The sequence below is a fragment of the Cheilinus undulatus genome, linkage group 11 (genome assembly GCF_018320785.1).
Source record: "Cheilinus undulatus linkage group 11, ASM1832078v1, whole genome shotgun sequence".
In the NCBI taxonomy this organism is placed as follows: Eukaryota; Metazoa; Chordata; class Actinopteri; order Labriformes; family Labridae; genus Cheilinus; species Cheilinus undulatus.
Window position 1 is genome coordinate 15,744,821 of NC_054875.1, and position 15,412 is coordinate 15,760,232.

The window sequence follows — 15,412 nt, forward strand, 5'->3', positions numbered from 1 at the left end:
AAGAACAGACAGGTATTTTTTGGTTTTGAAAAAATTATTTTCCTCAATTCTCCTCATTTTGGAAGATCTAAAATGTAACTAATAAAAGACAAATCCAGCATCATCTAAGTGTTTGTAATGTAATGAATTTTTTGACATGTTGTTGTTAAGGTGTTTTCTTCAGAATTAAATTATTGTTATCCTGTAAACCCCAATGATAACTTAATACCTATTAATTATATTAGCATGTATTACTTCCTTTGCCATAATCATTGCTGATATTGCTCATGTTGCCCTTGTTAGCTTTTTTGGATGTGTTTTAGAAATAGTTTCTCCTTAATTTGAGATTGTACCATCTAACACTGTCACTTCGATTTTATTTTCTCTTCTAACACACTCACACACAATTATCACCCGTCATTGATCGCATCCAATCCCCATTCTTCACACTTTGACTTGGTACCCCTCTTTTCCCACACGCCTCTAATATTTTCCTCTTTTGTGCGCTCAAATCCTCTGCCCTTTGTTCTCAATATTGCATCCCAGTAATCTTCTCCATCTCTTTCACTCGATGTCCCTCTTAATCCTTCTCCCTTTCACACCCCACCTGTCTCTCACTTTCTTTCTTTGGGAAACATGATGAGCTTGACCCCCAAGTCACTGTCTCTCCCGTCACAGCACAGTCATGACCAACGGCCAAATGAACATTTAAGAGGCCCTTTGTCAAACTAGCATGAAATGATAAATAAAAAAGGAAAAAAGTGAGGGTAGTATATACTGTATGTGTATCACAGATAATGCCTCTGACACATTTACACATTCATAACACTAACACACATGCAGGTCCCATGAAGCCAGAATGTGAACAGATGATCTGCTTGGCTGTCAGGGCAAACAGACTGGGTTCAGAACATTGGCAGCAACCACTATGCCACTACTAATTGCCCTGCTCTGCCTATTCTGCCCAATGTGTGCATGGATGTGTGTGTGTGTGAGAAAGCGAGAGAGAAAAGATCCTCACATGCAGAGCGAATGTGGCGTCTTTCACACTCTCTGTGTGCAGGACATAGTGACTCAATGTGGGATAACATGCATGCATTTGTGTGTGTGTGTATGTGTGAGTGAGTGTGTGAAAGGGAGAGAGAAAGAGAGCGCAGCTGTGCAAAATGTGATAGGACTTAGAAATATTTGTGAGGACTGACTTGTGACAGCCCACTAGTGTTGACATTTTAGGACATTTTAAACAGTGGGGACTCTCTGGCCAATCCCAATAGCCAGAACAGCTAATTTCAGAGTTTAAACTACACATAATATACTGTAGGATTTGTAAGCAGGCAAACTGAGGACTGGTCTGCAGTTTGAATAAAACTTTCCTTTACTCTTTAATTCAGTGTATATCTAACTCATTACAGCATATTAAAAGTATTTTGCAATTTTTCTCATTTTACTAACAGATGGATGCGCCCATTTCCGTGTTTCTCACTGGTAAATCCATCCTGCAAAGCTCCCATCTGAACAGTTTAGACCTGGTTAGAAAGTGACAGGACTAATCAGCAACGTGGGGCAGTACTTTCAGGCGAGGCAGAGTCATGACGTAAGCAAACAGCAACAAGAGACCGGTGCTACGGCAGAAGACATTAGCGTGGATGCTACTAAAGCGCCAGTTTTGTCAGAACTCGATGACATTTCTTCATTAAAAGAAGAACAAAGAACAGCAGTGAGTTGTTTTCTTTTCAAAAACAACAGAAGTCGTGTACTGACATGTCTGCAGTCGCCATGGTTCGCATTATGCAGTTTTCTATGGAGTTTACTCCTTCGGTAGGCGCTACGTCACATGTTTTGTTGCTCTAATTGGCCCATAAAGATGTGACCAGACGTTCAACCAATCACCCTCCGAGTTTTTTTCCAAAGGCTCTGGCCTTTCCCAAACGTTGTCAGTGAGAGGTTTCCCAGATGGATGTGTGAAACACATCTATCTGGTGTGTCAGGTTATCATTTCACTGCAACTATCACTCATTGGTTTCACATATATTGGGTTTTCAACTTTAGTTCTAAGTGCCACTCAGTCTAACTTGAGCATCAACATATAGAAATGACTGAAAGTTAAACTCTGAACCAGGAAGACTATTCAGTTACAACACTTTGCCACATTTATGCTATATCACATTTGTGACTGGCATATGTCACTAAATAAGTTGGTCACTTCACAAAAGTGTCTACAAAAGGGACTCTAATACCAGGAAGAAGTGGAAAAGAATCTTAACAGTGATTAATGCATAACAGTTGATATCAGAAAACATTTAAACACTGTTTCCTTTGACTTTTAGTCCAAAAGCAAAATGCCCAAGGGCATGCTGGAAAACTCTGCCTGCAGATTGGGGGATGTCAAATAATTTAAGTACAATGATGAAACATTAAAAGTGATCAGGTCTTAAAACTAAAAATTTTATTCTATAAACTCAGAAAAATAGCCAGTTTAAATTTCCAAGTGAACACAACTTGATTTTTTAACAAGCCTTATTGTTGGTCTTACAGTGCATGCGACACCACTTTAGTTTATAGTAGCCATTTCAGTTTATTGTAGACTTCCCCTGTGCTTTTTGATATTAAAGCTACACTATGTGGACAAAAGTATATGGCCACACCTGTTTATTATTAATCAGGCACCTAACACGCAGTTTCCATTTGTGAATATTTTTGTTAAAAAATGGGTTGTTTTAAAGAGCTCTGTGACTTAGAGCATGGAACTATGATGGATGCCACCTTTGCACTAAGATGGTTTGTGAAATTCATCCCTGTTGGATATTTCACAGTCAACTGTAAGTGATATTACTAGAAAGTGAGAGCATTTAGGAAGAACAGCAAGTCAGCCGCGAAAAAGCAGACCATGGTCAACGACTGCTAAGATGCATAGTCACCAATGCTCTGCTGATTCCATAGCTGAAGAGTTCAGAACGCCACTTGCATAAATGTAATCACAAAAACTGTGACAGGAGTTTCGTGGAATGGGTTTCCATGGTTGAGCAACTGAAGGCAAGCCTCACATCACTGAGTCCAATGACTGCCTGCACTGTACCAACTGTGAAGTTTGGTGGATTAGGGATAATGGAATGGGCATGTTCTTTTTCAGGGCTTGGGCTAGGCCCCTTATCTCCAGTGAAGGGCAATCTTAATGCTTCAGCATACCACCACATTTTGGACAGTGCTATGCTTCCAACTTTGTGGCTACAGTTTTAGGAATGACCTTTTCTATTCCAGCATGACTGTGCCCCAGTGCACATAAGCAAGGACTATAAAGACATGCCTTGATTAGTTCTGTGTGGAAGAACTGGGCTGGCCCTCACAGAGCCCTGACCTTGACCTTATCAAGCACCTTTGGAATGAAGTGGAAACGAAGATTGCGAGCCAGGCCTTCTTGTCCAACATAAGTGCCTGATCACATAAATGTGCTATGGAATGAATGGGAACAAATTGAGGAAACCCTGGGGAAAGCCTTCCAAAAAGAGTGGAAGCTGTTATAGCTGCAAAAGTGGGTCAGCACCATATTAAAGTACATGTTTTTGAGTACAATGTCATGACAGTCCCAGCTGGTGTAATGGTAAGGCAGCTAAATACTTTTGTTCTTTAGTTTATTTAGTTTGGTATTATATTGGATTGGTAGATGAATGGACTGACAGGCAGACGGTCACAGAGAATGTTTTGTGTAGGAATTCTAATAATAATATGGTAATTAAAATAATAAATAATATTGTATTCCCGCAGAAATGTGTGCAAGAAACCTCACATAAAGGTATGAGGACATACCCAGAGTACCTGCTACAACACTAGATTCAAGACATCTGAGGCATAATGAAAAAAGAAGCCCCCATACAACAATGTTAATTCATATTTCAGTGGCAGATTGTTATTAACTGACACTGGAGAGTTGCCCTTCTTCGAACGTCAAGAAAATAAAGTCCACTAAAAAATGTTAAACAGAGATTAATTAGATAAGGTGTGTAGTGCAGCTGGTAGTCTGTCAGCATGCGACAACATTCATTAAATATGGGTGCCAAATCATACTGGTTAATTTCTTTCTGAATGCATTGCTTGAAGAGTTGTGGCCTAATAGAAGTGTAATTAGGCCTTCAGCTTTTTCTAAGCAGGTGACCTGCGGCTTTGCTTTTACTGATTGTCTAAAATTTTACTCTGCCCTCACACAGCCTGACACTTGCCCTTTCAGTGGCAGGGAATAGGTATTGTTCATATGTTTATTTTTCTCTAAAATTGGCTTACACCATGCAATCTCAGTCTGAGTCTGACCTGATTATTGAGTTATACCACTTGTTTCGATGTCAGGCCTTATCTCAGTCTGATTATGTGTCAAGTGTACAAGCAGACAGAATTATTTATTATGGCCAGATCAGCTGCAGGGTAGATACATTTCCCGCGTGATTGATATTTTGGTTGTACCTCTGGCTTGCACATGCACACTCACACGATGAAAGTAGAGGCATGAGCGGATTCCCCAACTTCAGGGTGTTTTTTCCTGGTTGCATCTGTACAAAACTGTCAGACAGCATCCAAAAGCACCGTGGCAACAGCAGTCATGTCTGTTTGATTTTTCATCCCCCTTACTATCATTAAAGATATGATCTGCATGCCTCCAGCTGACAGGGAGTATTTGCTCTGAATTGGCTGCTAATTGTTTTTGCTGGTGATACTTTGTGTGTTTGTGTGTGAGCGTGTGTGCACACGCTTTAGATAAAGAGAATTTTTGTTGATGTTTGTGTTGAAGCTGTTTAAAAAGTCAGCTGAGCTACAGATAGACATGACTTCAACCTCTGTTAGAGATTTCAAATGAAACTTCATTGACATTTGTCCATTCTCGCACCGTGTGAGCACTCAGGTCATGCCTTATCATTGAGCTTTGCAGTGTGAGCGCAGAAATTGTGAGCGATAGTCCTGCATTGTAAACAATTGTGTCTCACAGTATGAGCTGACAGTCCACCTTGACATTTACAGAATCAGCTTGAAATAACAAAGTGTAAACCCAGCCTTATGTGATGAAATAAATGTTGCAGTTTGTCATGTTCACCTTTTTTCCTGTTAACTTAATAAACACACCTCTGTTGATAACTACAGATACACAATCATCACTCCTGAGTGACTAGAAACACAACTGCAACACTAGAGATGCTTAGAAAACAATTTAATTGCTTAACTTAGGAAATGGTTTGTCTTAATTAAGTCAAGTAGTTTTTTTTTGATGACCGTTTCCTGGATTATCTTATTTTGCATTAAGCTTTACAGTCTATCAGTCCATCTGTGCAATGTGTGTGCCCTCTCACCCCAACAGCATAATGAATTTCATGCCCTACAATTTATTGGCGAATGGATCTTGATGACACAGTGACTATAGAGCTTAAAATGTCAACAGATAGTTTTTTTCATGACTATTAAAACACATTTTTTAATCATGATCCTATGCATGTGTATTATGGCTGTCAGTAATAGCTGTCCAAACAAGAGAATATTTTATGGTGGGATGAAACTGGGTCAGTCAAAGTAAACCAAGCAATAACAGGGACAATATTAGATTTGTTTCAAGTGTTACCTATTTGTCAAGCACATTTCAGAAAAAGCAGAGGATAAAAAGTATTTACTTTCCAGGGCCTTATGATTTTTTCAGCTTACCTGGGGTGACCCATCCTGTCTTTAGATCAGTGACTACTTTTAGCACAGCCTCACCAACCAGCCTGAGGCCAGCTATTCCACGCTCAGGTTGTGCAGACGAACATTGCCCAAACCAGCAGAACTTTATTTCTAATTCTAGAGCAGATTCAAACGTTTCCAATAATGTACAATTTTCAGGGTAAATTTGGACAAAATGTGCATAAAATGAGTCACAAGAACTCAGGAATGCTTCCTCTTGATGGAATGGTGCAGTCATCAAAAACTCATTTACATGCCACTCAGTTGACTCAGCCCACAATCTTATGCTGTGTCTTTAATATACAGTAGATCTGGAACAAGAAAGCACTGATGTTTAAAAAAGTGTAGGTGGATTTTATCTCACCATAAAGCAATTTCAGGACAAGTTGACAAAGAAAACAGAGAAAGATGACTTGGCTGTGACAAGATAAGCTTGTTACTATAGTTCTTCTGTAAACATTTTATAATTTTTCTGTTTTTTTTTTTTTGTCTAAGGCCACAGCTATAGTCACACACCCAATGTTTTCTCATTCTCTCATTGAGTGTCACAGAAATGTATGGAGCCTATCGTGTCTGATTTCTTCCCTCTTCTTTCCTCGGTTGGCAAAACAAAACATAGGGCTTTTATCTAAATAGCACTTAACAAAAGCAGTCCATAAGCAGTCCTTACAGCTGATATTACTCTGCTATCACTCTCACTTTGGGTTAAAAGGTGCAGCTATGAATACAAAATAGGAGGGTCGAGGGAATGTGGGTTAGCAGAGATATTCTCAAACACAACATTAATCTGAGGGTAGAACTGCAGCTCTTAAATGTGGTTGGGGTGTATGATTCTGGTGGCTCCCAGTTGCCTCCCTGGGAAAATACTTTTGGAAAGAAACCTTTGGGCATACTCAGGCCAGAAGTTAAGTATAATTCTGCTAAGCCTGGGGAGGCCTGGGGGTCCCCCAAGAGGTTCGTCAGGCTGTCGCAGAAGGAATGTCTTAGCTCCTCTATGTACTTTGCTGCCTAACTGTAATAAGTTAAGAGGTAGAAAATGTTAAAGATGAGAAGAATCCACATTAATTTCAGGTATCAAATAACCACTTACAGTTCAATCAGAAGCTAGCAGTTTTGTGAAGCTCTAAGCTCAGGTGCTATTGCAGAATAAGGTGCTGGACAGTTGATTTGAAAACAGAGAAGAAGAAGAATTACATACAAACCAGGTAAATGAGCACCAGAGATTTATAAATAAAATCAGATCGTGAAGAAATAGAATGTATTGGCAATCTGCTAAAGCTGTTTTATCTAGGAATCGGCTCTATTACTTCTAGTTCTTTGCTCTCTCTCCCCATCCCCTTCTGTTTAAGACTTAAGACTTAATCCTTTCTAACTGTCTTATACGGCGCATCAGTGTGTCCTTGACGGTCCGCCGAGGTTCAAACAGGGAAAAGAGATGAACCATGCAGCGGTCAGCAGAATAAAGTGTGGCAGAGGCAGAGAGCCCACTGTTGTTTTAACTGTTACAGCTGACATCGTTTTGCTTCCCATTGTCCCATTGCTTCCCAAGTTATTTACAATCTGGCAGGTACACGTCAAGATAACAGAATCAGGAGTGAAACTTTATAAAGCAGCATCTTTTTATGGAGGGAGGTGGTGATGTCTGCGACCAGTTTTCTCTGCAGTTGGTATTGCAGGTAAACTAAACTGGTAACTTTGTAAGTGTGGACCATGAATCTGTCCCTGATTATCTCCAGACAAGTGCTCTGTTCTGTTCTGTCAGACACTTGTGAATAAGTGGTAGTGGCGCCACACTTGAAGCTGGAACATTCTTAATTTTCTCTAGAGGGTAAGTGGAGTGGCAATGGTGCTCAACAGTCTCTGGAAAATATTTCACTATTTATGTAAGTTGTCTATCATTACCATAACTGAACAATCTTTCTATTTTGCAGGCTTATGTAACCCAGAAGAATACTGCAATAGCCAATAGACATTTTCATCTTAATGGATTCACTTTGTTTTGTTTTCTGTCAGAAGGCTTCAGAAAAAAGAAAGAAGCAGACAAACAGTTTGAATTTGACCTGCTAAGGGATGACAGTGTTAAAGGATCGTGGGTGGAGTGAGAAGGGCTTATGAGTGGCAGAGCGGTGTAATCGTCTGTTGTTGTCATCAGAGGTGGCACATGTGTCTTTCTGGTGTAAAGTATATTCCTGAGCCCTGTTGTTCATAATTATTATAATAAAAGCAAATCATTTGCATTGTGTCTTTGCAGCTCTCGCTTTCTCAGCTGGCAGCTACTTCACACTACCCAACCATCAGCCACTCCAGCAAGTCGTCGCCATGGCAACAGTCGTTTCCTTCTCTGCTCCATCCTTCCCCGTTGGCATCGGCCCACCAGCTGTCACATGTCGTAAGATTTCCACCCCCGTACACTCTAACACACACACAGCCTTGTTCTCAAACAAATACATGTGGAAGGAAACACACAAGGGTTAACCAGCAGACACAGCAACAACGAAATGACATAACATGATTGTCCTTTATTCCATTACCAAGGTTTTGGAAACAGTCAATCAAGAGAGTTCAAAGAGACACTCACCTTTACTCTGCACTCTCCTCCAAGCCTCATATCCACAGACACACACACACACCACCTCTAAATGGAACTCCAGACTGCAGACGCTTTGTCTTTGGACCTGCTGGAGGTGCTGAAGCTACTCCTTTTCATCTTTATAATCAAAAGAAACAATATTCTTTGACTTTGCTTTTCAAATCTTTTCACAAAGGATACTTCAATTTTCTTAAGGTATTGAGTATCCTGCTTAACCTTGTGTTTTGCCCCATGGGAAAATGTGTTTAATCTGCCTTGTCCAGGATCGCTTTTAAAATGGTTTACCCTTTTCTTCCTCCCCATTTTGCTGCCTTATTTTACTATCAGCTCCCACTTTGGAAAGCAGTACCTAGTTTTTGTTGGACCACAGCCATAGCATGTAATTGGAGACTAAAGTGTAATTGTTTTTAAATTTTTAATGATGCTGTGGATTTTTCTTTGAACCACCAAATCCAGATCATGGCACTCCAATGACTACAAAACTATATGGACGGTCTTGAACAAATCTTGATGCAGCTTGAATTGCCTTATTGAAACTTTTATATCCCTGGGAAGCAGCAGACCGGTGGAAATATTATCTCCGAAAAATACAGTATCTGACTGTCTCTACTTGTTAACAAGCTTTATGCATATTAACAAATTCCCATCATTGCAGCCAGGGGATAGCAGGAAAGAGAAAGTCAGCTATACTGTGATTATTTTAATAACTATGCTGAATAATTTCCTGAAATAATGTGAAGGTAACCTGTTACCCCCAGTCGTAGGTGTTTGCTGCTGTGAATCAGCAGGCAGAGTCATTTTGCTTTGAAAGCCACCTTGTCTTTACTAATTTAGACTGTGTTCGCCCACAGAGATGCATATATTAAGAATCCAGCACCCTGCACAATAGGACATGTGGTAAAATCTCATGGAATGAAGAGAAAAATCTTGGGGCTGTCATACTGGATTGAAACTGAATCTGAATACAACCTAACACTTGTGTTTTGCACTTTTTTTTTTTAACTGTTTTCCTTCATTAGCACACCAAAGTCACCCATCTTCATATCTCATGCAAAGAAGCTTTGCTGGGATTTAGTTTGTACTGTAGGGACATTTTGTACATATTTAAAGACTTTGGGTATACGTGTCACTTCTGTTATCTGAATGTTGGTGCTTGCAGGGAGGAATCGAACAAATGTTGGTAATACTGTACCACTTTTGGGAATGTTTAAGATGCTCTCTGTCATTGAGACCAGTCTACATTGGACTAAGCCTTACAGCGATGAAAAACAGTAGAGACAGGATTTAAATGTTGACAACTGCTGCTATTATTAACAATGCAAATCTCTTTAAAGCCTGTGTTAGGAGTTTTTAACTGGCAATGAAAAAGACTAAAATTAATGTTGATTTATATGTATGGTCATCGGTGGCAAACAACACCATCAGTTTTATGTCTGAAACCCCTCCTGTCATGTGTTGAAGCCCTTGCTGCCAAAACAGTAATGTCTATAATGAGATAATTAGGATTGAAGAAAATACAGAAAACACGGTTTATATATATGTACCAGATATAGGGGTGGGGGTGTGAAAAAAATGTCATATGATGATTTTTTATAACCAGTTACAAATCTTCTTGAGGATTAAAAAATCTTAAGTTTCACTTTCGTTTGCAGCGTGAATCACCGCTGCGTTGGGAAGCAGAAGGGGAGGGGGAGAGGGAGCAAAGAGCTAGAAGTAATAGAGCCGATTCCGCGACAAAAAAGCTTTAGCAGACTGCCACTAATTCTATTTCTTCACGATCTGAGTTCGCCCTGTCATGCACCTCTAACAGGATACAATTGGCAAAGACAGAAGTTTTAACTGTGCTCAGTCTCCGAGCACTTCCTGAATAGTTCTGCTGAGCTAAGAGCTTCTTCCTTGGTTGCTAAGTTGTTCATCAAGAACGATGCTAGCTTAAGTTTTCTTTTAATCTGGCTTAGTTTGGGGTGTAACGGTACAAAAACCTTTTGGTTAAATGTGTACCTCAGTGAAGTCACTGTTTAGTACATTTTCAGTAATGAAAGGAAAAACGAATGCAACACAAAATTCATAGTTTACTAGGAACTTGAAAATCAACCTTTTACACATTGTCTGAAGTGCAGCATCAACAATCTGGGCTCTAATGCCTTTTAGGTTTCTTTTTGTATTTGTTAAACAAAAATATTTATAGAATATAAGTAGAAGTAGGGCTTCAAGCAGCACTGAAGGGCCCTCACACCCGCTGCATGTCAGGGTGTGCAGCCACCAAGGGTGTGTAGCAGCAGTTGGGTGTTGGCAGTGCAGTGTGCTGCAGTACAGCAGAGGCTATGTAGATTCTCCCAGGACTGCTATTAAGTCAAACATAATGGGTGTATTGTTCTTTTTATGTGAGGCATTATTGTTTGTCAGCAGTAGGTGGCATTATGACAGAGCCTAGTGCTATTTAGTGTAAGTGATTTGTAAAGGACTGATATCAATCATCTAAAATTCGAAGAAGGTGGGGCATTTTATGCTAAGATGTGCTACTGGCTTGTTACAGTTGGTGGGACTACAGCAAAACCATGAAATTAAAATGTAAATTTGTTGATGAGCAGATCCTCATCATAAACGTGAAATTTCAAGCACGTCAGAAGTTTTATACAAGAGGTATACCAACTTCCTGTCAAATGGCAAGAAATGCTCACCATTGGAGGGAGACATCCTTTAATGAAACCTGTCAGTGCTGTGGACAAATATAGGGGCCTTTATTTCAGAACTTGGGTTTTCTGGGTTCAGTACAATGAGAAGATGAACAAAAAACCCAGTTGTGTCACTTCCCATTGCCAGCAGGGGCCACTTTCGTTACATGTTTGCATGTAGGAGTGTTTATCGTGATACTGCTTTTTTGCCATACAATTTATGAAGAACACAGAATAATATACAGAGTCCTAATAGAGGCCTTTTTTTCTTTTTGTCACACACGGGCACTGTGATGAATCAAAGGCATGAATATATTGTGGTTAGATGTGGGATTGTCCCTGTGATGTTTGACAAAAGCACTGTAATCATTTGTGTTACACAGCAAAAAGTGGGAAAAAAGTGTCAAACCCCTGGAAATGGCCCCATTCTGTGGTGAAAGCTCAAGGTTTGCATGGCCTTAGATCACCAACTTGTGGGGACTGAGAAAAAGTCTGGAGTCAAACTGAAGAAACCCCTCAAAATAGTTTGTTAGAATTTGTAACTTGTAAATCAGTGGGGAAAAAAAAACACCACAGTTCAACCTTTAACTGTTTGTAGTGTGCTTACAGTTCATTTAGAGGATGGTCCCAAGAGGGCCCCGCCCCCCGCCCACATGGGGTCCCTGTACAATGGAAAAACACGTTCAGATTTCCACTGATGGGCAATTGTCAGTAAACTCTGGTGGGTCTTTGATCATGTTAAGGCTCTCAAAACAAGCTGCAAAGGGCTGAAAAATTAGAAAGAATACCAGCAATTATTTGTGGCCCTAAAGATCAACCCTACTGCCAACATTCAAGGAACACTTTTTGCTTTGGATTTTATTTGCATTTCAATTCAATAAATATCCATATTTTTGTCATCAAATAAATTTCATAGTGATGGCCAAGGTTTTGAATGTAGATTGAGTGGTAGTATTTAACCCTTAAACTTTTCTCTGAAAGTTTGTTCTGAGTGACCGCTTATTTATATGAATTTGTATTCAAAGTCAGTGATTTAGCATTTATTTATTTATTTTTTCATTTCGTAAAGCTTACACATGAAAGAGTAGCTGTCACTTTCATTGTCTTTTTTTATCCTTTGTGTTTGGCTGAAGGTAAAACACTGGACTAGTAATTCCCTAGAAGTGAAACACTGAAGTACATTAGTTCTGATTAGCCTTTAGGGATGTGTAGATATTATGAACCTAACAGCTCGGGGAATTAATCTGCAGGCTATTAGAGTTAAAGCCTCTTTACCTTCTGCTGAACATCTGCCACTGTCACCACAAGTGGATAATGTGGCATAATGGTACATGACAAAACAAAGTGTAGCAGTAGCACATGAGGAGAAGAGTCATAAAACCTACTGACTCAAATAACAGCTACAAAGTGACTTGTATGAAAGCCTGCCAAAACATTTTGGACCATACGCTACTAATCAAAACCAGTCCAAGCAATAACTAGTCTCACTGACATCCACCATTGGTTTCTGAAGCGCGCTTTTGTCACTCAGTGATGACAGTTTGGTTGGAAATGCTGTCTCATATTACCAGTCAACTGTAACAGTCAAAAAGGTGGAGCTGAGGTAAACTCTAAGGCTCATGGCTATCAAAATGCCTTCCCTCCTGTTGGTCAGATCTGCTACTACCTGTTTTTTTTTAGAGGCAATGTACACTTAAAGAACTGCAGGTTTTTGCACTCCTGCATTGGTTTGATTTTCAAGGATGCTCTTCCAAACTCATTTTAGGTACATACATAGACACATTTTTTAGGATAGAGTCCACCAAGTGTGTCCTGGGCTATAACTGACCTGTATTCTTTTTCGAAATACAGTAATTATAACAATGACATTTTTTGGACTACATAAGCATGATGTGGAAAACAGTTAAAACCATCTTCATAGCCATTTTGAGAGGAAAAAGATGGTCAGTTGGAAGAAAGGACTAGTTTTCATGACAGATATGGACTTGAAGTTGTATAGTCAGTTTCTAGTCGTCTGACTACTCAAAGCGCTCAAACACTTTCCCCCCATTCACTCCATCTTCATAGACTGATGGCAGGGATTACTATGGAGAACTGACCATCACTGTTAGCTAATCCCATTCATATTCATCCGTACCCATTTATATACCAACAACGAAGCAGTCGGAGCAAATTGAGGTTGAGTATCTTTCCCAAGGACAAACCTGCATGTGACTGCAGGAGCTAGGAACAAACCCACAACCTACCGATTGCGAGACAACCAACTCCACCTACTGCACCACACTCGGCCAAAGGAGATACAAGCTGCGTAAGCTCTGCTGCATGCTGGTCAGCTGGACCTCTGGCCTTGTTCACTCTAGAAGGCAACAATGCTTGGGTTGGAGTTCAGTTTTTGATTGTTTTTAACTCAAAAATAATGGCTAGTTTCATTCAAGTCCATGGATGTGGGTTGGCTGTTGAGCCTGGTAACAAATGAGTTGGTGTCGTCTCATCCTCTCAGTAGCAGCTATCTATTTGAATCGTGTGATGCCATTTAAAGGTGACACAGCAGCAGCTTTGTGCGGTGTGTAGATGTGTATGCAAGTGTTAAGATGGGATTACCTAATACTTATGACCAATTCTCCAAAGCAACCTCTGCTATCAAAGTGTGACTGTGGTCAGATTGGGTAGGTGTGACCTGTGGTGTAAAAGCGCTTTAAGTAGTCAGATAAGCACTATACAGGCTTAAGTCCATTTACCAAGTCTGTGGTGCATTCAAGACTACTCAACAATCCAGTGATGTTTCAACACAGTGTAACCCATTGTTTATTTCCCACATGAAAACCAGTTCAAAACAGTTTATAAAATGGAAAAGAAAAAAAGAAGCGGAACTTGATGTTGCCTATCACTCCTAACAAGAGCTACAAACACAACACTGAATAGATAGTGAGATTTTTAGTACACAAAACATAATTTTGGCCCTTTTTTACAGAGTGTAGATGTTTCAAATTATAACTTACTCCCCAAATAAAAAAGAAGGTTTTCAGGATGGTTTCCTGAAACAATCCTGACAAAGTGCTTGACATAACACAAAAAACACATTATTCCAAGTACAAAAAGGGGAAGTTCAGAGCTAAACATCAGTCCTAGAACTCACTTTAAAATGTAAGACATGAAGACCAAAAAAGATCAGAACTTCAGCTTAGGATGATCTATTGATGCTGCTTTACCTTACAAGTTGAAACGTTATGGTGCATGCTTCCATTCTGCCAATACTCATAACTATTTTAAGGGTACTATCTGCTAGTACTAGTATTGTGTCAATGATATTGTGAATCCCTACTTTATTTTTATCCACAAAGGTTGCCACTCATCTATAAGCTGTAAATGCAGCTTTCATTTGTAATTAAATATTGTTGTTAGTATTTTTTTGTAGTCTTTACATTCTTGCACAAACTTGATTTGACAGTGTGGACTTTTTAGGTGTATATGAAAAAGACTGAAGTGGATGTTGTTTCCTCTTTAGGCCTTGCAAAAGAAAAACAGACTATCAGCATAAGAATAGATTATTTCTATTTAGCTATTTTTAATGCATGAAACTGCTGCTGCCGAGTAGGTGTATCAGTGAGAGCTACATGTGACCACAGCAAAGTTAGAAATTTTGTCTGGAAGCACTGCTTTCACATCCACAACAACAAGAAAAAAAATGTGCCAAAAGAAAAGCTCTAACTCCTTCACAAGGGTTGTGGTAATGACATAAACCTAAAGTTCTTCACAGGAGCTTTAAGGTCATATTTAAATATTTCCTGTTGAATTCAGGAGTCAGTTATTTAAAAGATGAAGCTTGCCTTATATAGATGATGATACATACTCTGTAGGAGATTGAATTACTGCCAACACCAACATTAAAGTCATGGTTAAGTATAATGCATTATGTCCCTTGGCTGCCATTAGTTTTCAGCCCTGAGACTGCAGGTGAGTTTCTGTGTTATTCTCTTTCCATAAACTGAGCTATTAAATCAGCTTACAGAATTTATTGTTCAAACCTTCATTCGTCCTTGCTCTTAACATGACTGTACTCTCTTATCAAAAGCAGTTCCTCATATTCCATCACAGTGTGTGTAGCTTTGATGGCAGCATGTTCGGTTACAGAATAAAGCTATTACATTTAACCTTTCAAATATGCCAGGCCTTCTTAACCATGCCTTGGCATCCTCTAGGGTTATTATAGAGCATGTTGCTGCTGGATCAGCCGAGGAACATGTATGTGTATGCTAGAGCATGACTTTGGTTAAGGTTATTACCACCGTGTTTGATGGATGCACAGAAATGTACAGCCATGCATGAACCCTTGCTCATATTTTGAAGATAAGGAAATAAAAAACACTTGAGTGGAAAACGACACCATTAGCACTCCTCAGTTAATTATCTGTGCTAATACCCCTCCAGCTCTGTATCTGTCAATGACAATGAGAGGGGGATTAATGTTTGCTTC

At 39.6% G+C, this 15,412-nt stretch overlaps 1 protein-coding gene across 1 annotated transcript in view; it reads left to right on the top strand.

Moving 5' to 3' along the window:
* The window catches only part of nphp4 (nephronophthisis 4), a 312,689-nt gene that overhangs the window by 194,220 nt on the left and 103,057 nt on the right, over nt 1–15,412 (top strand). Inside the window, exon 12 of the mRNA XM_041799567.1 lies at nt 7,925–8,062. Coding sequence (XP_041655501.1) covers nt 7,925–8,062 — 138 coding nt within the window. The remainder of the gene's footprint in view (nt 1–7,924; nt 8,063–15,412) is intronic.